Source organism: Eleginops maclovinus, chromosome 18, assembly GCF_036324505.1.
Source record: "Eleginops maclovinus isolate JMC-PN-2008 ecotype Puerto Natales chromosome 18, JC_Emac_rtc_rv5, whole genome shotgun sequence".
Taxonomy (NCBI): domain Eukaryota; kingdom Metazoa; phylum Chordata; class Actinopteri; order Perciformes; family Eleginopidae; genus Eleginops; species Eleginops maclovinus.
Window position 1 is genome coordinate 20666117 of NC_086366.1, and position 26802 is coordinate 20692918.

The 26802-nt window shown below is 42.5% G+C and overlaps 1 protein-coding gene across 5 annotated transcripts in view; it reads left to right on the plus strand.

The window, feature by feature from the left end:
* aplp2 (amyloid beta (A4) precursor-like protein 2) overlaps positions 1-26802 on the plus strand; it is a 55610-nt gene that overhangs the window by 20170 nt on the left and 8638 nt on the right. For 2 of the 5 annotated variants that reach the window (XM_063906663.1, XM_063906665.1), the window contains exons 2-14: positions 6039-6212; positions 7931-8060; positions 14129-14241; positions 16307-16530; positions 16749-16948; positions 17311-17478; positions 19091-19224; positions 20257-20331; positions 20616-20774; positions 21914-22042; positions 24956-25055; positions 25762-25944; positions 26623-26658. In XM_063906663.1, coding sequence (XP_063762733.1) covers positions 6039-6212; positions 7931-8060; positions 14129-14241; positions 16307-16530; positions 16749-16948; positions 17311-17478; positions 19091-19224; positions 20257-20331; positions 20616-20774; positions 21914-22042; positions 24956-25055; positions 25762-25944; positions 26623-26658 — 1825 coding nt within the window. The remainder of the gene's footprint in view (positions 1-6038; positions 6213-7930; positions 8061-14128; positions 14242-16306; positions 16531-16748; positions 16949-17310; positions 17479-19090; positions 19225-20256; positions 20332-20615; positions 20775-21913; positions 22043-24955; positions 25056-25761; positions 25945-26622; positions 26659-26802) is intronic. The other 3 variants (XM_063906664.1, XM_063906666.1, XM_063906668.1) reach the window with 2 other exon arrangements.

A 26802-nucleotide genomic window follows, 5' to 3' on the forward strand; every position in this document is an offset into this window, starting at 1 on the left:
GGGAAATAGCTTGTTTCTGTGCAGCGACAGCATAGCAGATTTCTTTTCACCACTGGCGTTGCAATCAATGCAGCTTGAGTTAAGCTGCTCTCTGAATTCTTGAACGTGAGAAACATTACACACAAGTCTGTACATTTACTTTGGAGTACACATTGGCTGAAGGCTGCCCCAATTCTTCTGCAATGGAATTACTGACTGTAATGATGCTATTAACACATATAACATTTGTGCTTTTCACCATCCTCTATTTTTGAACACCTGAGTTACATCACCGTGTATTCAGTTTATTTCTTAAGCAACCAGAAATCTCAGCACCTGGCAGAGTATTCATTGATCGACAACTTTATGCTTTATTTGTTTTGTGATGCATTCAATTTTATATATTGGCCATTTTGAACTATCCTACTGGGTAATACAGTAGTTACAGAAGCAAACGCAAGACAAAATAAACACGAACACACTACTATATGCTATAATAAAATCTAACAAAGACATAAAAATGCTGTAATTGCTCCCCTCCAGATTAGCACAACACTGTTATTGTCATTATCATGGCTTTCCTCATACAACACTTTTTATTGCATGCAATAAGAAAAGGAAATCAATGTTGATTTTATGTCCCTAAATATTGTATAAATGACACAAAGGAGCCCCTTTGTATGTGTTCTCACCACTAACTGTCTTGTGTAAGTATAAGTCACCACAGGGAAGGATTAGGTGGATTAACGATGCCAGGCATTTCTCTGCACAGTCACATGGACACTAAGCATTCTGGGAACCCACGTGTCCTCCTGACCGGAGCCTCATTCTGGAGCTGTTTTTATAAAGGCCAGACTGTGAGGATGGCTCCGCCATACCTCTGCCAAAATTAGACTAGTTGCCATTGCTCAGTGAGGCCTGATCTGTTTCTAGACAGTCAAGCTGCTGTTGTATGTAATGTGGGCCACTTACCAGAAATTATGTTTGTCAGAAATGTCAGCCAGGCATATCCAGTTAACCTGTTCATTAGACTGTCACAGAGGCATTCTGGGTACAGTTTGTTTTGGCTTTTTGAGTGTTTGTGTTGGAGGATCATCACGAGGACTCACTCCCCTATTTCTATTTTCACTATATTCTTGTAATGTGTCCACACACTGCTGATCATACTGCCCTGAGTGGTTGACCTGAGACCACACACACACACACACACACATACACACACACACACACACACACACACACACACACACACACACACACACACACACACACACACACACACACACACACACACACACACACACACACATACACAGATTGGATTAGCTTCTTTGGATCTTGCCCAGATGCTGTGTGGTAAGGTCATGTAATAACTGACCCGTGCCAGTCCAGGGGGATCTTACTCAAAACTCATTATCAGTGTTATGTTTATAAGTTTAAGCAAGAATTCATAGTTATTTTCCATTATTTCTGCCAACAATCAACATTATTGAAGACACTAGGCTTCTTTTCCCCCCTTTCGGATCTCAATTTCAGCCTTTCATTCTTAAAGAAAAAACTGCCTTCACAGACTGGAAAATTGCCCGAGCTAAACAATCTATCACAGTAAATGTAAAGCCGTAATTTGGTTTTGTCATAGCTACTCTGCAGACGTTCAGCATTCTCATATTAATTTACACACTGCTCACTGCCAATCACCCACAGCAGGAAATGAGAGTCACTGGGAAATAATCCAGCAAAAAAATGAAGCCTTCCTCTCACATGCAGCCTATATGGATGTGACACTGCAGAGGTTTAAATTGCAACAAAAAAATACAAGTTAAATATATATAAACGCGTCTCACAAAATGCTTGGCGGTGTAATGTAGACAAGATGTGGACAGTAAACGAGCTGTAACTCAAAATAACATCACTGGGTAATGCTTTCCACTGGAAATGAAGACAGATTTACCTCTAATGTGTGTGTACGTGTGTGTGGGTTTCTCATTAGAGATCCAGACTCATAAGGTATATTTATCCGTTACAAGGATAAAAGGGAGTGTTAGTTTGTGTGTGCATGAGATGTTCCATGTGATTTTCACTGTCGTGTCTCAACTTGTTTTTATGTGAAACTTGGCTTGCAACACAGAGCAGGCTAATAAAACGTGTTTGTGTGCTGGAGGCAGACTGGTGTGTGTTTGGTGTGTGTGCACTAAAGGTTGAATACGAGCTAAATGATCCTCAGCCCACACTGCTTTTGACAAGCGTCTGTGGTGGCAGGCCTGTCTCCCCTGTGCTCACGCCACCTTCCGTCCGTTCTTTATTGCATTACAGTCTGCGTTCATTTAAGAATAATATGTCAAGCCGGGCGGTAAGCCAATCAGCGCACGTCCCCTGCTGCCGTTGTGTATTTACTGTATTCGTCAGTGCTTTTCCTCTGTCTCTCCGCCTCTCCCTTTTCCAGACTTCCACTCCTAAATCTCCACATAGCGGCAGGTGTTCACACTACCACATAATATAGCAACTCATGGTGAGTCAGTAATGAGAGATGGATGCGTACGCTTGTGAGGCGTGGCAGCATATTCTTCTAGTTAATGTGTGTTTTTGTGTATCCGTGCTGCATTCCAAAGCAGCGCCAGATTTTATCCGGTCTGTACAATACAATTCTACATGTGGTTTATGTGTTGGAATACTCTTATAAGAGGATAAACAAGACCCTGTTATATGTATCTTAGGGCTATAATTATCTGTTGAATAAATTTCAAAAGACAAATCCGCCCTTCCTCACTCTGCTCTCCCTGTAACCTGTCATTATTTTGTTGATGACTCAACTTTTTGTTCCCAGTTAGTCAAATGTGATAACAGATTTTAAGGCGATCCAGCCATCCCTTCCCGCAACATAAGACCTTTAAGGTGGATCGGCACTAGCAGTTACATGAGTTAAGGTGTGTATCTGGGTGTTGGTTGGCCACAGGATCATATATGTGATTAACAGCCTTCAGTACTAGAACTACAGTAACAAAAAATAAACAAGAAGACAAGTGATCTTCCGGGGCTAGCATTAGCAGTGGTGGACTCAGGCTGTTTGAGGGGCTGGGGTGACAAAAATGAACAGGACACCTGCTGCATGCAGAAAGGCAACAGTGCACAGAAGCATGTTTAAGGATTGTGGCAGTCTGAGAACACAACTGACCCTCAGTTTAGTTTTTCAGTCTTCGCCTCTCCACTTTTAAACTTTAAATTAAAGTCACGCCTGCATCCATCTAGTCCTGCCCTGACCCTTTGTTTCATGAGGGAACATGACAATCCACAGAAGCAAATTACTGTCAAAGTTTTCTCTTGTGGCCTTTAAGGAAGAGTTCACACAAATTTAAATCAGAGCGAAAAGAATAAAAGACCAAAACTCAAATCTTAAGCACAGAACCATTCTAAATCTATTGGTGTGTTTTCACTGCATGATACTATTTTTCTTCTTTTGATTTTCCGTTTTCATTAACAATGAGGATAGGCTACCCCTTCACTGTAAGCAGGCTGATGAGATCATCCCCTTCGAGTCCTTTAATCTACAACCAAACACACAAACACGTCCTCTTTTTTCACTCTCTCTTCTCATATAAGCTAAACTAAATGGGAAACTGGACAGACCTGATACCAGGTGCTACCAAGAGTTTGGTAGAACCATGCAGTGAAATTGTTTCATAAGAGTTACTTCTATTTCCTTTCATTTTTCTTCTTCTTTTCCCATTTCATCAGCCTTTGCTCCCCAATGAAATAAATTGGTCTAGGATGATGTAAGAAATTGTGACAATGACACTTCAGTTTGGCCAGTGTATTCTCAACTGCTCTTGAAATACATTTACATCCGGGATGTCTGAGACTGAATCATGACCCAGGAACAATCTCTTAACTTTTATCACGAACAAAGGTGATTATCTCTCCTTCCAGTAGAGTGAGATTATAAGGGGTGTCACAGTGAGCAGAAGTGACTGTCCAGTCTGTTTACCCAAGGCCAGTTCTTCTTTTGGTAAAGGTAGAAATGGCGATAAGACAGGTCCACAGAATGGACAAATGTATTCTGCACTGCTGCTCCCCTCTAGCCCTTGGTCTCACTCCTTGCGCTCTCTGCTGCCCCCCTTGGCTCTTTTTTGTGAAAGTCCAGGCCAGAGAAGCTCCTTTCTTTAGTTCTAACTGGCACGTGACTGCAGATTTAAAGCAGTGGTAAAAACTCTACGTCCACTTTGATTGTTGCACTTGAAGATTAAGAGACACACTGCCGCTTTATCCCTTTAGTGGAGTGAAAGGGGCGTAGAGGAGGCCCCATGACTTGTTTTTCTGCAGCCACAGAGTTTAGTTGTGGTCAGGCTGTCACTACCTCCCTTGTCTTCCTCCGTAACTGCTTCTCTGCGTCCCTCATTTCCTCCCCACCTCCCTGCTACTCATACACCGTCAGCCAATCTCACAAAGGAATGAGAGGGAGGAGAGCAAACAAGTCTGTGGTGGTGCAGAGAGGGAAGAGTGGCGCACAAAGACATGGAGATGGAGGAAGTAGTAGAAATGAGGTTCAATCTGATGCTGTTATTCCCATAAGACCAAATCAAGACAGTCCAGTGTGTTTGCTTGGCTACATGGATGAACATGTGCCTGTGTGGCTGTTTTGTGTGTTTTATGATAGCGTGTTTGTGTGGGCGTTAATGTGCTGCTGAATATATGCATGTGGCTAGTGCTGTATTCAGTTTGTGTGTGTGTTTGTGTGCAGACTCAGCTATGGCTGGCTCTGCAGCTCATCACACGCTACAGCCAACTGCTGATTACACAGCACTTGTTTTGTCTTCGCTCTACTCTGTTCTGCACCCATTATCAGCCCGGGAGCCTGCGCAGAATTAGAGAGCTTTGTCTAACACACTGCGACTCAAGTTTCCCTCTTCAGCTGTTTTCTCCTTGGCTCTCTGCTGCAGAGTACACCTCTGCCGGGACTGAGGACCGAGCAAACGGTCAGACATTAGAGTCAAACACTTGCTTGCTCATTCCCTTGATCTCTCTCTGGGGCGCAAGCCTGTTTACCCAGACTGATGACATTATGACAATCAAGAGGGGATCAGTTCTGTTCCACTTCCTGTCTGGAGGCTCCCTGGTGTGTGTTTGGAATAGTTTGGCATGCACAGCTACATCGCCTCACTGATTCATTAGAGTCTCCCCGTGATGTGACTCCCCTAACATCAGGCGAGTGTTAGCAGGCCGTGACTTATTGTTTCAATGAGGAGCTGATGAGTTGGCTGAAGCTAGGACTACGCTGTGTCATTTGAAAGGCAATAATGTGAGAGATGATTACACAGTAGATGTCCATTTTCCATGAAGAGTGGTAGTATGTTTTTCGAGTCAAGGACAGGCAGATTGGGTGTTCCCGCTTTGTAAAGGAAATGCAGGAAGGAAAACTGAGGGTACTGATAGCAGATTTCCTGTCATGTTCACAGGGTTGGTAGGTAAACAAAGATGGGAAAATCTGGTAGAAATCACATCGTTTACCTAACCAATTAGTCTGTACAGCACACATGTTGTGTTTGAGAAATAAATGATCCATTATTTGTTGAAAGACTTTGATCCCAGGAGACGTGGATGAGCTGGTTTGTCCTGGTTTGTAAGGCATGACAGACTGCGGGTTGTTTCTCCTCTCTTGCTCTCTGTGGGCAGCCTCTCAGTCACTCAATGGGCATCAGAGCATAATAAACTTGTGCACAAATCCAATCAAACCCCTACTCCTTTAACCATCAACTGGGCCACATTCCCGAGGTGCATTTAAATTGTCTCCTGTCTGAGCCCCTCTGCTCTCTCAGCACTGCAGCACGGAGCCGCAGAAGCAGCCAAGCATTGACAGGCTGTTCTGATTTTGCTCCATCACACCTAGTATCCATTGCAGTACATGAGCTGAAATGCGTACAGACTACTGAGTCAGCCTTATAACAAAGTTTATGGGAAAAAAGCGAGTGTCTCAAGACAAGTCAGCCTCAAAACTCCCCAATTCTTTATGGGCTCTTTAATGATCGACCGCATTAACCCCTATTTCTCTCCCTCTCTTTCTACAGGCGCTAGCAGCCAATGCAGGCACAGGGTTTGCAGTGGCTGAGCCACAGGTGGCCATGTTCTGCGAGAAGCTCAACATGCATGTGAACATTCAGACCGGCCGCTGGGAGCCAGACCCATCCGGAACCAAGAGCTGCGTAGGAACCAAAGAGGGCGTGCTGCAGTACTGCCAGGAGGTGAGTCACTGTGACACATTTCTAATCTGCATCATATCAGTTTCAGAAAAATAGTGATTCAAGCACCAAAGTCAGTCATAAAAGGGGAGACCAAGTGGGCTGTCATGGACCAATGAAATTTAATCTGGGAGAACTGAGGGTGGAAGTCCTCAGCTATACAGATGTGACATTATCATTGGTTCATTTTATTATATGACATTAGTAGCTTTTTACACTGTTCAAAGACAATAGAATCCAAGTGTATGAACCGTAGGCAGATTCAAAAACAGTGTTCAAGGATACAAAAATACAGGCAGACAAACAGGGTTAGGCTGATGCTGAATCCATAGTACACAGGCAAGGTAAACCATAAAAAGGATAAACTGGATCAGGATTGAAAACAAAGGGGCATTGCTGGAAAGCTAAGACACATGGCACAAAGACAATCACAATGAGCAGGTGAAGCAAATACACAGACGGGAAGGCATTGTCTGACAGGATAATAAACGAATAAACAAACTGAAATACAAAACCATTGAAAAATATGTAATATATATCTGTGGTTTCTGCTGCTGTTCATAGTCATTACTCCATTCAGCAGCTTGCTTTTTTTGAGCTAATCATGCTAACAAAGTATCTTTCAAACCAGAGCCATCACCCAGGAAGTGTTTTACATGCTATTTACTGAGAATGAAATGTTGGGAGATAAACTTACAGAGTTAATTGAGAAAATACAAATAACTTCTTTCTCTGCACGCTAAAAAGAAAAAAGAAAATGTTTAGTAAAACATTGGTTAGCTAACTTTTTTTAGCATGACTTACTCCAGAAGCTAATAAAAATCTATTAGATTCAATCCAAGGAAAAACTGACTTTGTTTTTATTTTATTCATGAACAATAATGGTGAAACTACTTTTTAAACAAAGCTGAATTTATTTAAATTCACTAAAGATTCAGGTTAGCAAGATAGCCTTGCTAGCCGGATAGCACATTTGTCTATGTCAACACATAAATTATATTCATATTCAAGACCCCCGAAGTAGTGCCACATAGTTGCCCCTAGTTGAAGAACTACTGGTTTAAATAAAGTGGATAATATGTTAATGGTTGACCTTGAGAGGTGCTAGCAGGCAATTTCTTTACATAAAGTCGAGCTGCTTTGTGTTAAAAACAACAGTGGTGGTAGTTTCAGGTAAAGTGAACAAGTTATATTGAGAGGAAGTATCTACTAAGTTTGAAAACTCAGTTTTAATTCTGGTATTCATCATTGGAAAGGCTATTGAACTGTTCTTGAAAGACAGACATTACTTACAGTGCAGTGGGTGGCATTTTAATTAGCAGGCTCTAGCTGCTAGCTGTCTCTACATAAAGGCAAGTTTTTTTCCTGATATGGATATCCTCGCTCTCATTTACTTCTTCCTACTACTATATCTCATAAGTAAATATGCTGCTGGTATATTGCCATGGTTTATTTTGTAGCTGTCCAAGAAAAAAAGCAGGGCTGTACGTTCTCGAGCAGCCTTCCCCGCAAGCTTCAGTTGCATTTATTGATGACATTTTGATGGCATTTGGGGAAAGTAAGTTGCGTGCTCTTTCATGGTTGAGCAGATGGTATCTAGAGAGCATAAAGTGTAGATTAAAGGCTCCCATTGAAGCTCTACTTTTCCCACGTTCTCTCTCTCTCACACATACACACATACAGAATACTCATTCTACACGTTCTGCTTCTTCTTCCAACAGATGTATCCAGAGCTCCAAATCACAAACGTGGTGGAGGCCAACCAGCCAATTCGCATCGAGAACTGGTGCAAGAAGGAAAAGAAGGTGTGCAAAGGGCACGCCCACATTGTGGTGCCTTACAAATGCTTAGGTAAGCTTGTGCACTAATACCGAGTTGAAGGGCTTGGGGAAATCACTTAGAGGACTGTAAATGGCCTTCCATATCAGATGCTCTCCACTGCCCCCACCCCTGCCCTCTTCTAAATTGGTTCTCCAGTTATCGTAGAGAAAAGAGAGATTATGATACATTTTTGCTGTAGGCAGTGGTGACATAGAGCAATATCAGAGTCTGATTCAGTTGACTAATCCTGGCCTTGAGCTGCGGATTGAGCAGATCCAGGCTGGATGGGAGCTAATGTCTCTCAGAACGGATGGCTAAAGGGGGGAATCTATTATTGCTGGGGAGGCTTGTTGAGCAATAAAGCACAATCTTATTTCCCCCCTCAGACAGTGGCCATAAACTCACACAGACACACCGGGTCAGTGAGAGGGAGGGCTGTGGGGAGGCCAGCTTTATTACTCCCTATTTCTCCATTCGCCTGTGCCGTCATACGCACCTCTCTTGCTCCTTTGTCTCCTGCAGCATCACTGTAATCAGCAGTGGCAACATGGCTGTATTCTGGTTTATTAAATGTCAGATAGAGCCACAGACTAAGCAGGCAACATGTCTCTGAGCTCCCAAACTTACAAAGCCACACCACGCTCCTGCTGCCTCTGAGGATTGCAATAACAGAGAAATACAGTTCTGAAACAAGTCTCCTCTCTGTGCTTGTCCAGATATGTCAGGAAGGAAAAAAAATACCTTCCTCTATGCCGCAAACACTTCTCGGACGCCGTTCCTCTGTCCGAAAGCTTCTTGCTGATTGAGTTGTGTCGCTTTCCCGGGATGAAAAAGTCATTAGCAGGCGCACTGGACTGGGGCGACCATTCAGGAGCATTTTTGGCATACACCGAGAGAAGGCTTTTGGGAAATTCATGGGACAGCAAACACCACAACTGGAGTGAGCTGCTCTGTGGCTGAGACAGGAATATAGATGAGAGCTCCACAGGCAGAATCAATCTCCAAAATGTTTCTGCTCTCATCCTGAGGCTGTTTCCCTCGGACTACCTGCCACACTCGATGCCCTCTGTCCTCTTTTTCTTTACTCTGGCAGCCTGTTGCATGCAGCTACACCCTTACATCTCTCATTGTGATTCAGCAACAGTGCCATTTAATTAAAAACAATCCCATTACCTCTTCTAGAATAATTAAATAGCTGCCCCGCTTGTTCTTGCACATTTTTTGTCATCATAGTTAAAGGTCTGCGCACTCATGCCTCATCAAATTACAAAGGCCGTCTCTGCTGCTCTGCTGGCTTGCAAATGAGGAGTCTGAACAGGGAAGACAGATGGAGAAGGGGAGATAGACATAAGGTGTTGGCGAAAGGAAGCTATTGAGAAGGATTCTGCTTAATTATGTAATGGAGCATGTTAGGGCCTTAGTTGGGGGATTCTGATCATATGCTGCGAGCCACGGCATGCCTCCTGCACCTCGCCACGCCTCACCTCTCCAACCGAGTGTTTGCCAGGCCTCTCAATCATATTAAGCGCAATCAGGAGCGCCTTTGAATTATTTATTGTTTGTGATGTTCACATAGTGTTCCAGAAAAATGGACATCAGAGGTTCTGCCGTTATAATCATCAGCTTACATTAATTATGGTTGGAACAAAAAGAAAGGAAATAGACCAAAGGGAGGTGGGCTATATCTTGAAGGATGTGATTAAAATGGCCAGGCCAGAACCCATGTCAAGTTAATAGGTTTATATGAATAATGCAAGTGCAAAAGGAAGGAGCTCAGTGTAGAAAGAGAGGGATGGGTTATGCTAGATCCCATCGCTCCACGCAGAGGCTCAGCCACAGAGCCACAATCCCTCCATGTTTCCCGTCCCCAAACAATGGCTCTGCAAATGAATGTGATTTTTGTACCATGGCACTGTAATCCCTGCAGCATGATGTCTTTGTCGAAACAGCAGAGGATTATTTGAGAGACTTTTTTATTATTATGTCTGGGGTGGTGAGAACAGTCAGCGGCAGATGTGTGGCTGTGGTGCTGGTTAGTGTGCACGGCAGAGTATCTGTTACACAAGACCTAAATGTGGGAGGGAATTCAGCTGCTACAACGCAGGCTGCAGCAGCTTCTTGATGAAAAATATGCTTGTTTGCAAAGAAAGGATTCTCTAGGTAAACACAGATTTATATAGATCTTTCTTAAGGCATATTCACATTTCATTCATGTGGCTTTATATACACTTCTTTAACTTCTATTGCTCAAAGTAGCTATTATATTCATTTGAGGCATGTTGAGGCTTATTCTGTGATTTGATTTTGATCTTTGAGCTATTTTCTCCCTTGTGGAAGTATTTTAAGGACGTGTTTTGACAAGAAATTGATTTGAATTAGTTACATTTCCAGACATGACACATACTGTACCTTGCCTTTCCTGTTAAGTAATTCTGTTTATCTAACAAAGGGAACGGCACACAATGACAACTCCTGATATCACCAGAGGGGCTGATTCTTGTGGTGAATATGTTGATAAGAGAGACAAATTCAGGCTTGTTATCGAGCACCATTCCCCTGACTCTATGCACTCTATTGCTTCTTTAAATGTTTTACACATGAGTCTGAACCTAACAATTATAGGCAAGTGATTCAGAATTGGTTAACGCAAAAGTGTTGCTTTTGGTTTAAAATATGAAACGCTTGCTGAACAACCATGATGTACAAGCACATTTTATCTCCATTATGTAACGTAAACCTCCAGCTTCCTCCTGGTTTTAGTCATGTCTCCCTCATGTAATCCTTTCATGGTGGCGGATCAGATTTCTTCCACTTAAAAGGCACAATCCATGATGCAAATGTGACAAAAGGGTTGCCAAAAAAATCAAAGCACAAGAGTGGAACCCGATAGTCTTCATCAAGTATGGTAAGAACGAACAGGAAACAACATAACGTCAAAGTTATTATTATTGAAATAACTTTTTTTTTAAAATATATTTTTGGGCATTTTTGATGCTCGGCAGTGGAGGGACATTTTTAAGCCTATACACATATTTAAAGGGGCCCTATTATGCTCATTTTCGGTTATATTTGTATTGTGTGCCTCTTTTTGTTTACATGCTTTAATGTTCAAAAAACTCTTTATTTTTCTCATAGCCTCTTTTCACCATCTGTCTGAAACCAGAGGCCAGTCTGTTCTGATTGGTTAGCTGGCTGGCTCTGTTATGACTGGTCAACCACTTACAGGTGTCCCGCCTCTTAGTCTTTCACATATAATGTGTTTGAGCGCTGGCCAATAGAAGCATTGATGTGTTACGTAGTGATGTCATTATGTTACAGAAGTAAAGGAGTTCAATGCAGGTGCTTCAGGCAGGGGGGAGTGATTTTAGCCTTTGCAGACCATTTACATGCACAAAAAACCTTTATAGCAAATTACAGGAAAGGGAAACCGAAATAAGTAACAAAAAAAGGGCCCCTTTAATATAATGTATTTCAGATTTAATCATAATTGCTGTGAAAATGTGATTTTTAGATCTCACATTGGTTACACTAAATTTCATTACAGCAGGCTTCCTTTGGAAAGTCCTTGAAACACAATAGCCGTGCCTTCAAGGAGCACATCTTAGTTGTTGCTTAATTTAATTCACCCTCCGCCGGGTGCTGAAGATATCATTGGTGTACTCTTACCTTCACTTCCCGGGGCCTGGAGAGTGTTAGTGAGGGTGTCTGATAGACTGGAGGTTAAAGGAAAGTCTGATGAATAGAGTCTGTGAGAGGAGGTCACAGAGATAGAGGACTATATGCTCTCATAGATGCACACGCGCACACACACACACACACACACACACACACACACACACACACACACACACACACACACACACACACACACACACACACACACACACACACACACACACACACACACACACACACACACACACACACACACACACACACACACACACAGAGAAACACACTGAGCAGGAGTGGTTGCGAGGCGCAGCTGTTCTCCACACACCACCATCCATCACCCACTGCAGTGTGACTGTAAAGGCGTCCCCTCCAAACCCACCCTTCCCCGCAACCAACCTGTGAGTGTGAGAGAACGACACAGAGAGAAAGATGAAATGAAGAGGGAGTGTGTGAGTGAATGTATCACTTAGCTTCCCCTGTGCAGGATATAGAGCTGAAGATTACTGCGAGTCGGTCTGTCAGTCTCTCTTGATGTGAGGAGAGGAAGACTTGAGATGGAGAGAGGTGTTACTGAAGTAGCAATAACACAATGAAAAATTACTCTATTACAAAGTAAGCTGTGCATTAAAGATTTCACTTATGTAAAAGTACAGGAAAGAAATCCAGCAAAACGTAAAAGTATGCAGAATAGCCACTTTAAGAGTGTTATTTTATTCCATTGTTCCGTCCCATCTAGTCAAGATGGAGGTGATTTCAACTACTTCAGGGTATAAGGCAGGCTATAATAAGGCATTATATTTTAAAGGCAGATTACATCTTAAATATATTAAAAAATCTGCAAAGCTATAGTAAAAAATGCAATATTACTATCCTAAATGTTGTGAATTATTCATATTAGCAAAAAGATAACTGCGTGTTTGGTTTCTAAATTGTTAGAAAAACATCATTTACAATTTCCTAGATCCGAGGATGACATTTATAGTCCAAAATATATGATATTCAAATCTAAATAAAGTAGTGAATTTAAGAAACCAAATGAATGCTAAACATTTTCACTGTAATAATAAACTCAACATATCTTTTCCGGCTACCTTCAGTCTTCTGTCTTTAGTATATAATCACATTTCTTTCCCAGGATTTGAACAATTATTATGATTTATTAACTTACCAAGCATACATTAAATATGCTCTCCAGAAGACACAGGACTCCATTAACAGTAACAGTTACTACCGGGCTAATTATTGCAAAACAGCTTTATACATAAACTTAATTAAACTCATAAAACTGCCTTTTCAATGTTAATACAAACCCTTACTCTGGTTAAAAGTAACAATGTCCATCTCCTATTTTTAAGTGGTTTTCCCCCTTGTTTGAAAAAGGGGTATATGTATAGTACCTAAGTAAATGTATTTAGTTACTTTCCCGGGTGGTTTGCACAAATCAGAGAAGCAGCAGAATGGGGGTCTGGAGGGATTGGGGAGGGGGTGTTACTGTATCTCCTGGGCGGAGATGAGAAGCAGCTGCCGAGTCCTCTGCTATTTCAAGCCTCTCCTCTTCCTATCCTACCCTCTCATTTTCCAAAACACTGCTTTTTCAACCTCTGCCTGCCTGGCTCGTCTGAAGCCCTCCAGCAGCTCTGCCTCAGGCCGAGGTCGTGACAAACTGCTAAATGACCAGTTATAGGACGACTCCCAGCCCTGGGTCGTGAAACCTTTAGACCTTCATTCTTCAGCCACTCTGATGTGGACTTAAACCCTCTATTCATCCCTCCTTCGCTCCTCCGGCTTTCCATCTATTTCTGACAGCAGCGTTTCTACCTGAGCGACTCGTCACACTGCCAGCCAATCAGCAGTCTCCGTCCTTCTTAATCATTCTTATGACCCCCGCACCATATGCTTACAGGCTCTTGGTTTCCAACCTGCGACTATTCATAGGAATTCACAAGACGCCTTTCATGTAATTTATTTCCCCCAGATCTGCTTTTTATCACCCCGTCCTATGAATAAAACATCCATCAAATTGAATTCATCAGGCAAATGATATCATTGACCTGAAGGAAGTGTCTGGATGCCTTAAAAGAGTCACAGTGTGAAACCGGATTTTCTGCACTGCCATTTTGATTGCATTAAAGAGTTACAGAAGCTGTTTCGGGATCAGGTGCACAGGCAGATGTTCCAGTGTCAAATGGCCTTTCTGTTATACCGCTGTGATGAAATGTAAAGGACCAGGCAGCTATGAATTATTTACGCATGAATTTTCTCTCACTCATCTCATCAGCTATTCCTTTTTTAGTCCCTCCAGTCGATTTATTGTTTCTAACCCTGCCTGTTTTGTTGAGCAGTGACCTGGCAGGGGTTTTTTTTAAAGACAGATTTGAGGTGTGACTAACAGGCACATGGGTCTGTGTGATTTGATGTTACAGTGGGTGAGTTCGTGAGTGACGTGCTTCTGGTTCCAGAGAAGTGCAAGTTCTTCCACAAGGAGCGTAAGGACATGTGCGTCAGCCATCAGCAGTGGCACAGCGTGGCCAAGGAGGTAAGGAAGGAATGACTTCACAGGAAACAGTGGGAGGCTGTGTCAAAATAAAAATCATGTGGGAGTGGAAAAGGAAGTCTTAATCATCAATTTAACAAATGTTTCATTGCCGCTCCCTGTCATATTGGTCAGCTTTTATTACCGTCCAATATCCGCTCCCTTATGTCCCTCCACCTGTCTCCGGGAGTCTCTGAGGCCCTCTGATCACAGGCTGGCTGGGAGCCCTCACATTTCAGCTGCTAATCAGATTAGTGTTGTGGCCGTAATGCAGCTAATCCCCCCCAGGCAGCTCCAGAACCGGCCCTCGGGGGGGCAACTATGACCAGGACAGTAGCAGCTCATGGATCACATCAACCGTCTGCTCCCGCCTCATGACTCTTACTCTCTCCCCAAACACATCACAAATGCTTGAATCAGAGTACCATCCGCACACACAGATAGTGTGACATCCCGAGGCACAAACAACCCACATTCAATAAGGAATGTGTTACAGCCAAGCAGTAATGAATCTCACCAGTGGGGAAATCTGGGTAGGTGAAATGTCTCAAAAAATGATCTCACCAACGGCCACTGAGATGTTGTTCAGCAGGGTGGATAATCCTCGCTACTTCAGTGGAGTTTCTTAGCCGACATTCAGTTACTACTGAAATGACTCGAAACCTCCAAGCTGCTATGTGAAGCACAGCATTGTTGAGAAATAGCACACCAGTAAAAGGACTGCATGACTTTTGTAAAGTGTGGCCCATTCATCATGCCAGATCTCTATCCCCCTACAGAATATAGCCATATTGATATGGCTATATTCTGTAGGGGGATAGAGGCAGGGGCTCCTCGAAGTCTTAAAGTAAAAACTGGTTTCACCTCTGGGGCTTTATACATCTGCCAAGTTTGGTAAAACAAAGTATAACGAATGAAGACTTAGTATAAGATCTTACATAATAGACATTTCAAATATTACAAAAATACATTTGAAAGTCAGGCACAATAAAGTAAACAGGCTGAAATGTAAAATTGTCCTAAAACTAAGGACCATATTAATGTCAACAAGCTTGATGTACAAACTGGAATAAGCTCAGTATTGTTACATTATATATTTTTATGTGTTGATTTTGAATATCTTCTTAATTCGTAATAATTATAATATTTTGGGGTTTATTTACATTTTGTTGTGCATTAAATGCTTAGAGCAGGGGTGTCCAAACTTTTTTCACTGAGGGCCACATACAGAAAAATAAACGTAGGGCTGGGCCAGAGGTGAGGTTTATTGCCTCATAAGTTAAATTATGAGTTCACAAAATCAATCAGATGCTGGTAAATTATGCTTGATACTTGAAAATGCTTTACAGCCTACATCACAGCTCTTCATAGGGTTTCATTAATTTAGTTGGCAGCTCATTCCTTAAAACAGAAGCCTGAGATTGCTAATACTAAGGGGAAATATAAGTTATTGGGCTCTCTCATTATCTAAGATTTGTTAGAAAACATTTTCAACTTAAAATGACGGGATTGATTTGACATTGCGCTCATTAACAAATGAATACTACTGTGTAACATATGTTTACATATATATATTTAAGATTTACAATATAAGACAAGCACAAGTTTCATGTGTGGGTCCTTTTTCATTCTACTTTTTGAATTTTCTGAGGGCCAATTCAAAATGGACCACAGGCCACATTTAGCCCCTGGGCCATAATTTGGACTCCCCTGGCTTTGAGGGATAAGAGGAAAACCGTAGTGTATTTCTGGAGCAGGAAACGCAAGAATCTTTGGATTTGTGGAGACATAAAATCTATGAAAATCTAATTTTAATTTAAATTCGGGCAGCTGTTGATCTACAGTATCTTAAAATAATATATCAACCTTACATTATCATTTTCTCCCACTGCAACTCACATGCATCCTGCATGGGCCTTATTGTCAATGTAGTTCTTAACCTTCCTGTGATGAATGAAGTTCAAACCATTGTCACCTTGTCAAAGTTGATCTCTAATAATGATTTCAGCCTACAAGCTGCTTCTTGAGTCTGCAGCCATGTCCAACACTCCTCCTTCTGCCCCATCAGGCCTGCTCCAAGAGCACCATGATGCTGCACAGCTACGGCATGCTGCTACCCTGCGGCATTGACAAGTTCCACGGCACCGAGTACGTGTGCTGCCCCTCCTCCCGCTCCGGGGAGGCCGCTCAACCTTCCATGCCCACCGAGGAGGAGGACGATGAAGAGGAGCAGGTAGAGGATGAGGAGATTGACGAGATCGACCTGGAAGAAGAGTACGCTGTAGAGGACAGGTGAGCAGGCTGAGGGTTGTGTGCACCATCGTGGCATGTCTTTGAAATATTACTAGCCCAATATCTGCGAAGGGCAGGTATTACTAGCCATCTGGATGAATTAAAGTGCTGTGACATTGACCTATGGCAGCTGCTCCTGTCTTGTTTGATAAATCACTCCCCTTCCTGGCTTCCACCTCCTTCACTCAATTACCTCCGCCCCCCCTCTTCTTCCCCAGCGAGGCACCGACTGAGGAGCAGCCCACACAGAAGGAGGAGCCGCTGGGCGACGACGAAGATGAGGAGGAGGAAGACGAGGAGGAGTACCACTACGTCTATGAGGACGAGGAGGCCGACAAGGAGGACGAGTATGAGAAGAAGGAGAGCCGCAAAATGCCAGAGAGCCAGGACGACGACAAGACTCTGCAGGAAGTGAAAGGTTTGTAATGAGCTGTTTTAAATTATAATACACGGTTCTAACTCTCCCGCTCCCATATTGGCACTTTGCCCAGCACTTAAATATTATCAAACCTTTTTAACTTTTACACTATAGGCAGTTCTGCGTTAATCTAAGCCAGACTGTAATTAGATAAGTGTATGCATCAGCAATGCCCTTTCCTCAGCTCGCAGCAGTTCTGTTCTGCTGCATCAGAGTGCAAGGACAAATCACCCTGCCTCATTTGTAGCCAAACTGCTGCTATTAACTTAAAGGAGTTGCTCAAATGTTTGTGTTTGTTATCGAGACTGGAATTAAGTGCTGCCCCTAGTGGCTGGATGATCTAACCAGCTGTCCCCTGGCAGCGGTGTGCACCCTGGAGGCTGAGACCGGCCCCTGTCGCGCCTCCATGCCCCGCTGGCACTTCGACTTGAGCCAGAAGAAGTGTGTGCGCTTCATTTACGGGGGCTGTGCCGGCAACCGCAACAATTTCGACTCAGAGGAGTACTGCATGGCCGTGTGCAAGCGCCTGAGTAAGTCTCAACAGACCGAGGCTGGTCCGACAGCACCCCCTCTCCTCGCTTTCTGTTTCTGTCCTTGCTGCAGACCCCCCGCTGAAAACACTTTAGATAATATAGTTTTAGTCTGTGACAGACTTCAAGCAGAACACCTGTTCTGCAGCTGTAGCTGTCAGTCATCACAGCACAGCTGTTATTTTCATATCCCCTTTCAACACAACAATCACTGTTCACATAAAATCACATCTTTTGTTTATTATTCAGCTGATATGCTAAGTGTTGCAACTGACACATTTGTTATTATTATAACAATTGATTAATTAAAACATTTCATCATTTAATAAACTTAGAACAGAGTTTATTTGGTATTTTTGCTTGAAAAATGTATCAAAATATTCACTAATATTATTATTATGTATTTAAAATATTCAATAACTACTTTATTATCAGAATTTTGCTCATTTTAGACTATCTTTGTTTTATGGATAATTCAATGACTTACAATGACATAGGTTTAATCATAATTTAATCATAATTCTGCCACATTTGGACTGGATCTCATTTCTTTAGAGAATGTTTGAAATGTTAGACATTTTGCTTTGTTTCTTAAATTTAGGAAGGAATTTTGCATTCTAACTTCCTAATTTATTGTTAAAAAATCCAAATATGATATTGATTTGGGTACCAAAACTACTGTATTGAAACTAATTCTAAATAATAAAATGATCAAATGTCCCTAAAAAGCTAATACAAATACCTATTTGATTGGTATAAAAACGTCACATTTGAAAAATACACAACATTCTTCCTTTTTCTTTCATAAAGGGTTCATTCATATGCTTGCTTCAAACAGACTTTGGTTTTCTTTCTTCTTTGTTTGCATGTCAGTGTTTACTCCTGCCATTTGTTCCTGTTTTTGTCTTTATGTCTGTCTGTCTCCTCACAGAGCACTGCCACTACTTTTGCTAGAACCCCACCAGCATGTCAGCAAGCATCTTTTTTGCACCTTAGAACGGCTCACATTTCATCAGTTCAAAAGCAGTTCACGGTCATATCCAATTGGCTTTTTCTTTCACATTTTGTCAAGTAAAAAAGATTTTAAGAGCTGAATCAGTAGTTCAAAGCAGGAACAATCCGTCTATCCGTTAACTTCCTGTTGTTGACAGTGAGGTGAAATGATGAGGTCTCGTCCAGTTTGCGAGCTCGGAGCATTATTTTTTTTGCGAGTTGCATCGAGGCAGGCATCGAGTCCTGCGTGACTGTAAACCAAGGAACCCAGAACGGAGCCCTCTGGCCTCGCCCCAGATGACCCAGCCGTCAAACGCAGAGAAATTTCCATTAGTGTTGGAGACGCGACTTGTCAGCAGAAAGCCGATGGGAAGATGAAAGGAATTCGAAAGGAAAGACTGTCAGATTCTGTTAAATTTATCAGAGTTACTGAGGGTGGAAGAACGCCAATGAGAGGAGTGCTTCTGTGAGGATCTTGGTCCAACTTCAATCCACCTTTCGCTTTCAGCACGATTTCTCTCTGTGCCCAGTTTTCTGTCAGTCTCTGTCTCCCCGGCTCCCCTCGTCCGTCTGTCATTTTGCAGCATCGTCCACTCACCATCTGTTTCTATATTTGCAGCCATGTCACCGACTCCTCAGCCCACCGACGATGTGGACATCTACTTTGAGACCCCCGCCGATGACAAGGAGCACAGTCGCTTCCAGAAGGCCAAGGAGCAGCTGGAGATCAGGCACCGCAACCGCATGGAGAGGGTGTGTTACCGAGTCCAGTCAGGCCACCACACTGCTAATTAAAGAGCATTTAGAACAATTTTTACCTGCTCAATTGAAATGTATGAACCTCGTTTACACACACACAAAAAAAGAGAGAACTTAACATCAACAAATTTGAAAAGAAAGAGCTTCTCATGTCAGTGTCAAGTGCACAATTATGCCTTAAAATTGGCCCTATTCTGCTCTATTTCAGGTTTGTATTTGTATTTTGTGTACTGTGACGTGTTTCAATACTTTCACGTTCAACATCTTTATCTTTCTCTTACTGCCTGTGCTGCAGCACCTCTTTGCACCCTCTGTCTGAAACCAGTTCCCAGCCTGCTCTGATTGGTTAGCTGGGCGGCTCTGGGGTGATTGGTCTACTACTTAGAGATGTTCCGTTTCGTTCGCGTTTCAGGCAGGGGGGGAGTGTGTGCGAGAGAAATTCCCTCTGGAGGGAACTTTGGGATTCTGGCCTTTGCAGACCTTTTACATGCACAAAAAGCTATATAACACACTACAGAACAAGGAAAACCCAAAAAGCATAATAGGGCCCCTTTAAAGAAGCTGGAATGAACAGGTTACATGTTGCTTGATCGAAGCCTTTCTTCAAAATGAAAATGAAAGAAGAAGATTATTCCACTATTGGAATACCAGCTCAGTATAAACCTCTAATCTAACCAATGAGTAGACTGCAGTGGGCCAAATGAAAAAGTACCACAATATCACTATTGTGGTTCAATAATAATCAGGGATCACTTGTGCTTTTCTGGTGTGGAAAACTCATTCAATAGAAATAGTTGGTGATCAGCTGGGAGGAGCTGTAAATGGGCTGTAGGCCCTAAACATTATGATATCTAATGTTGGTATTTCCAAAAGTTCACCCAAAAAATACCAGAAAAAAGCAAAGTCATACTTTAAGGGTCATTTTCCTTTGTGCATTGGACTGGATCAAAGTGTAAAACATGGTTGCTTGACTGACTTTGACTGACTGTTTAATATTTCTCTTCATTTCCGTTTCTCTCTCTGCAGGTGAGGAAAGAGTGGGAGGAAGCTGATCGTCAGGCTAAGAACCTGCCCAAGGCTGAGCGGCAGACATTGATTCAGGTAAGTCAATGATCCGTCCCGCGGGGAGTCCCACCTTTGTCTCCTTGTTTGGGTGAGATATGATGGCTTACTGCCTCGGGTCCCTCACTCCCTGTGCCATTAAATATCTCTTTTCCCTGGCTGCTCTATCTTTATCACTAAGGCTAAATCAGGGCACTGTCTGAATGGGGAGACTTCTAAATGAGTCAAGCCTGAGAGGCGACAGGATTATAACTGAGAGGTTGAAGGAGCTGTTTTGTGCTTTACTGTTGCATATAAATATTTGTATACGTTTATGTTTGTAGCACTTCCAAGCCATGGTGGAGTCCCTGGAGGAGGAGGCAGCCAGCGAGAAGCAGCAGCTGGTGGAGACTCACCTCGCCCGGGTGGAAGCCATGCTGAATGACCGGCGCCGTCTGGCCCTGGAGAACTACCTGGCTGCCCTGCAGGCCGACCCCCCCCGGGTAAACAATGGCCTCTGAGAGCATCTTCTATCCTCTCTCACCTCTCTCCATCTGTGTACTGCTTTACCCTGCCTCAGTCACACACACATCTCTGTCAGACCACGTTCAAGCCCTAGCCCTACTCATGGTCGGTAGATAATCTCAAATTCTGTCAAAAGACCCTCTGTCAACTCGCAATTCATCATGTGGAGAATGGATTACCGCAGTCAGAAAAACACACAGCCCCAAATCCTCCATGAGCATGATGTCAATCATATTTGACAACCCTATGTCATTTATTCCTCTTGTCTAATTGTCTTTGTATCCTTTGCCAGCCTAGTTTGGCACTGGGTTCAGCTGGCGTCTCTAACCACCAGTGTTGGGCTTGTCAGTCAAAAAGGAAGACTTACATTTTGTAACCTGACCTGAGAGCAGTCATTTCTAATCCTGCTTCCGTTACGCCTCAGAAATTGCTCATTGCATCATCTGTGGTGTGGTGTTATTTCAGAAGGTGCTGCAGAAGGTTTAATGTCACGTCATATGCAATGAAAGCTAAGAGATATGTGAAGGTTGGGGAAAGATTTAAAAAATGTGCATGTGTCTTGAGACTCAGTGGTTTTTTGGTCGTATTGTTTCATCATTTAGTGGTTGACTAATAATCATGATGTTTAAAAGAAAATTGATTGATAACTATAAAATGGATTGATTGAATTTGCCATATTTTAATTAATGTATACAGTACAATCATAAACAAACATAACCTTTTAAACTGAACAAACAAATACATTGTTTAATGAGTCAGGGCTGTTCAAACTTAAACGTGTAATTGAATTACAGACTTCCTTAGTTGTGCATAAAGCTACACACTTAAAATGACCATAACATATACATAATGATTGGTTGTAAATACAGAGGATGAGCAACAAATAAGACATCCTGCTCCTTTCCATCATGGCCTACAAAACCTGCTTAAAGTGAAAAACATTTTTATTTAGAATAATGGCCATAAGATACAAAATCTGGAGAAGAAATTGCTTCAAATGTTAGTTACACCAACACTAGACTTTTTCAGATCCATCTATCATGGTTCACAGAAATGGTTATGAGGCTGTGTTTCACCACCCGACACTACTAATAACCGCTCCTTCTGTCCCGCTCAGCCCCACCGCATCCTTCAAGCCCTCAGACGCTACGTGCGCGCCGAGAACAAGGACCGCCAGCACACCATCCGCCACTACCAGCACGTCCTGGCTGTGGATCCTGAGAAGGCTGCTCAGATGAAGTCCCAGGTCAGTGTTGTGATCCCGATGAGCCTGATTTGACAATGGTGAAAATGCCCATAATAAGCTCCACAGGCCCAGGGAGTTCCATGGCTTGTTTAGTCCAATCAACCAACCTAATATCCAATATATTCCATTTACAAACAAAAAAAGCATCCACATTTCAGAATCTGAGACAAGCAAAGGTTTGACATTTCTGTTGGAATACATTATCTCAGCTTTGTACCATGTATTGATTATCCTCTGTGTAGTCCTTTAGCTCAGTATAATCAATTTGGTTAATTGCTACCTGTCAATAATCTGAGGTTTTGCATCCTTTCTGAGCATTAGTGCTAGTAAATATGAAACCTCATTCGGAGGCACTGTGAGATCTCACACTCAGACAGGGAGGGATAATGATCTCTCAGCCTGCTCCTCTCTGCCCTGTTTTCTAAGTGTGTAGGAGGTAGAAAGAGTGTGTTTTTCTGAGTTGAAGCCCGGGAGGAGTGAGTAGGCTGGATCGTCTGACAGAGAGGGAGGGTGGCTTGTTTCATTCACTTAAGCCCCAGCCGAAGATTAACATTGCGCAGGTCTTGTGTAACGCCGGACTCAGGGATTTGGCTGGAAGCTGCTCCGTTAGATGTACGCTCCTGCTTGTGTCATTGCCCTCCGACACCGTTTAAAGCCATCCTCCAACATTACAGATGGATGAAACAACATAGCGAAGAGGGGAGAGGACCTGGAGGGTTACTATTTAGATGAATGGTGGTTATCTGGGAGTTGGAGAGCCTCTCTGCTCAGTCATGGGAAGCAAATCCCTTTGTTATGCTCTCACGATGTTTATTTGTGCAGCCTAGTTCCTCTGTGTTTCTCCACTCAGCCAGTCCTGCAGCACGTTAAAAATGCATTTTTGTAGTATTTGCTACAATCCACTGTTTGTGGATTTGACATGTGACTTCTTTTACAAAATATTTTTTTCTAAACAGGAGGCTTGCTGTGCTTGACTGTTGCTGGGATTGTAGATTTCTATTTAAAGACTCCTCTCTCTGAGCGAGGCTCCTTGATACAATAAAAACATATACTCCTGTATTTTTTTAAATCAGGATTATTTGTCAAACATCAACATGAAGGTGCCACAGGCGCTGCGTAATGCTTCTAATTTGAAAAGGTGCATTATTGCCATCTGTTGCTGGCTCCGGTGCACTGCAGCAAGTGTGTAGGAAGATCAGAACACAGTCAATCATCAGAGCTGGATTTGGAATAAACACCAGTAACCTGCCAAATGTTGGTGAGCTTTGTCAGTGGCTGCTACTTTTTTATATCCTGCCAACAACTTTGGCAGCAAAATGTGGAAATTAAGTCTGTTGACCTCAAATTGCTGGTAAAAACTGTAAAAGAAGCAGGAGACATTTTGGAAGTTATTGGATGGAATAGGGTTTGTTGCTTTACCCAAAGTGTGATGTGGTGGTAATCATTGGAGCTGACAGGCAGTGGATCCTGTCGTGGTGGTTCAGAGCTTCCACACTGATTTGAATATTACATGCAGCAACTTCTTTTATGTCTGCAAGATAGCTGGCTGTGTGTGCGCATGAGTTCATCTTAAGAAAATATGTTCCCGAGCAGAAAGCACATTTTTGACACTTCTGTTTACATCTGAGAAGAAGAACAACAACTCTGTCACCTCAAAACATTATTTTTCAGAACAGCTAGCTGCAAAATCTGTACTGAGTCGTCATTTATTACATTTATGAAATGTTACAGTCTATTAATACTGATTTAGAGTTGTTTTGCACATGTATCATCACATCATGACATTACTAAATGAAGCTTCTAGACACAATAACTCTTCCTTTTTTTACTCCTTTTACATTACATAGCATTTTATCCAAAGCGACTTACAATAAGTGAAATAAATCGTAAAGATTCAAACTAAGGACAAAAAGAACAGTGCTGACATATTTATTTCAAACGCGCATTATCAATATAAGTGCTGCTTTATAAGTAAAACTCTTGCGTGCGTTTTTTTTTTAATTATTATTCGCCAAGGTATAAGCAAAACAGGTGGGCATTCAGTTTGCGACAGAAGATATGTAGACTCTCTGCTGTCCTGATATCAGTGGGAAGCTCGTTCAACCATTTGGGAGCCAGGATAGCAAAAAGGTGTGACTTTGTTGGGGTGCACGTCCTGGAGTGTATGGTTGAACCATGTCTTGGATGTAGGATGCATCAGATTCTTCTTCCTTCTCTCCTCACTTCCGTTATCTCACCACACCAGCACGCTTTTCCTGCCTCCCTTTGCAAATCCCCAAACAGATGAGCCTACAGTCTGTATTCTACTATACTGTTAGATGACAAAACGTGTGAACCTCAGCAGTAAATCAATAAACTCGAGAGAATTTCAGGGGGATTCTCCGGGATAAGGGTGTATTTTCTGCTTCATTCATGTAAGCTTGTGAATAAATACTGTCGGGATGAACATTTTGAGACCAAATCACTCTGTAATTAGTTGTCACTGGATTAGTGTCGAAACGATTTTTCAGTTTAATGGATTTGTCAAACGCTATAAAATGATCCATCAATTTTAATGAATGACTTTTCATTTTAAGTATTTAATCAAAACAATCCCAGCGTCTCTAATGTAAGGATTTTCTCATATCAATTCATATCATTACAAACATCTTTAGAATGTGTTTATCACTGCTGTCCAGATAAACCAAGACAACACCCTGGGCTTTAGGAGCTTAAATGGACGTTTGACCTTATTTAATGGCGTTATATAGACTAAATTATATTTGTTTTATCGTAAATGACTCCTCTGTTCTGGAGGGAAATTGCACAATGGTCATTAAAAGTCTTGTTTTCCAACATCATTTCCATACAGAAAAGCAGTTTCACTTTGATGGCCTCCTAAAGCCGGATTTTTGTCTGTTTTTCCGACCCCAGGTGATGACACACCTGCGTGTGATTGAGGAACGGATGAACCAGAGTCTATCTCTGCTCTACAAAGTACCTTATGTTGCCGAGGAGATTCAGGATGAAATTGGTGAGTCTTGTTCAGTCGAAAGCCCCGAGGCAGCTTTGAGGATCGACGGTGTAATAAGAATAAAGTGAAATGAAAACACTGATGGAATTCACACGTGTGCCAGAAAGATAAAGTCAGTATATTACATTTCTTCTGACTCTGTGATATTTTGTTCTCATATTTGGTGCAAACAGAAAAAAAAAAGAGTTTTCTCTTTGTTCAGAATGAAACACAAATATAGGAGGAGACCAGTAGAAGGGCTTTAGCGCTGTCTCTAAACCAATTATCAGAGTCTATTGTCTCTTGTCTCAGTATGAGTTTGTGCAGGGAAATATAATACTCTTAGAATTCTCAGCTCGCCAGCTCTAGTTTTTACTATTAGGTCTGGAACCTGTATTTGGGATATATTTATCTCCAGTGCTACAAGTCTGTTTTTGTTTGCTATGGTTCATTAAAGGAATCATAGCATGATGATGCTGCAGCGCAGATTAAAGGAAAGCTGGTGCACTGACAGAACTGGGTCATCATGGCAGCATCCTGTGGGGAGATGTGCAGATTTACATGGAAAATAGCTCTCAGAATATTAGTTATTAGCCGCTAGCAGGAATGGGAACAGTCTTCTCCAGCAACAATAATTTAGTGAAAGTCTGCCTTTTTGTGCATGTCCCAGGGTGACAGGTGATTCACATGTACCAAGCCGTCTTCTTATCTGCCCCTTTTTCTGCAGACGAGCTTCTCCAGGAGCAGAAAGCCGACATGGACCAGTTCCTGTCCTCCATCTCTGAGTCGCAGCCAGATGTCACCGTATCGTCAGAGGAGGAAGAGGAGAGTGTGGAGGTCCCCATGTCCCAGGGCAAACCCTACCGGCCCATCCAGGTCACATCCTTGGGTTCCCGTCCAGAACCAGAAGGTGAGCAGCTCCAGCCTCAGACACAAGCAGCATCAAGAACAGCCCTGTGGCTGTGTGCTGGACAATAGTGCCTACACATAAGTCAGGCTGAAGGACATTGGCGACAAAGCACGCCAGAACTGTTGCACAGTGAGGTCTACAATGTGTTTTATGGCGATGCAAATGTGCTGTGGAGCCATGGTGTTCGGACTTATCTGTGCCTGCACAGTTCCCCGTGGCCTTGCCTTCAACGCAGCGCTACTGAAACTCAGATAAATGCACAATGCCTCAGGCTTTGGTGCTGAGCTGGAGCCAAAAGCTTAGGAAAGAAAATGAGCAGTTATGGCTCTCTTTGTCACATTTGTGCCAAACAAAAGATGAATCCTCAAGGAGAGAAAAAAAAAAGTGATGGATGGAAAGCTTCCAGCATTATGGAAGGCACATTACAAATCAATCCCAGAGGAATATTTAATATACATGCCAACACCCCAGAGGGTTTAGACAGAGCCAGACAGATTTGAAATGGCTCCCTTTTTGACTTTGGTTTCTCTGAAAATTTATTTTCGGACACTTCCCTGCTGAACTCTCTTCCTAAATCAATTAACACAGGTTGATAATCCTTTTACTCTTCTCACCTAAGTTAACTCTCTTCTCTCCTTCCCCTTTTCTTTTTTTTCTGTTGCTCATTCTAATGCCAAGGCGATCTATCAGACTCCCCACGTGCCTTCAAGAAAGGTTGGTGCCTCTGTTGCGTCTTGTTTTTTCCACCTACTCCTCATTCCTCATTTACTATTTTGTTCCACTCTTCTCCTTTCCCTTGGTGCTCTGGTATCCTCCCCCTCTCTACCACCATTTATATTTTATCAAATGCCATCTGGT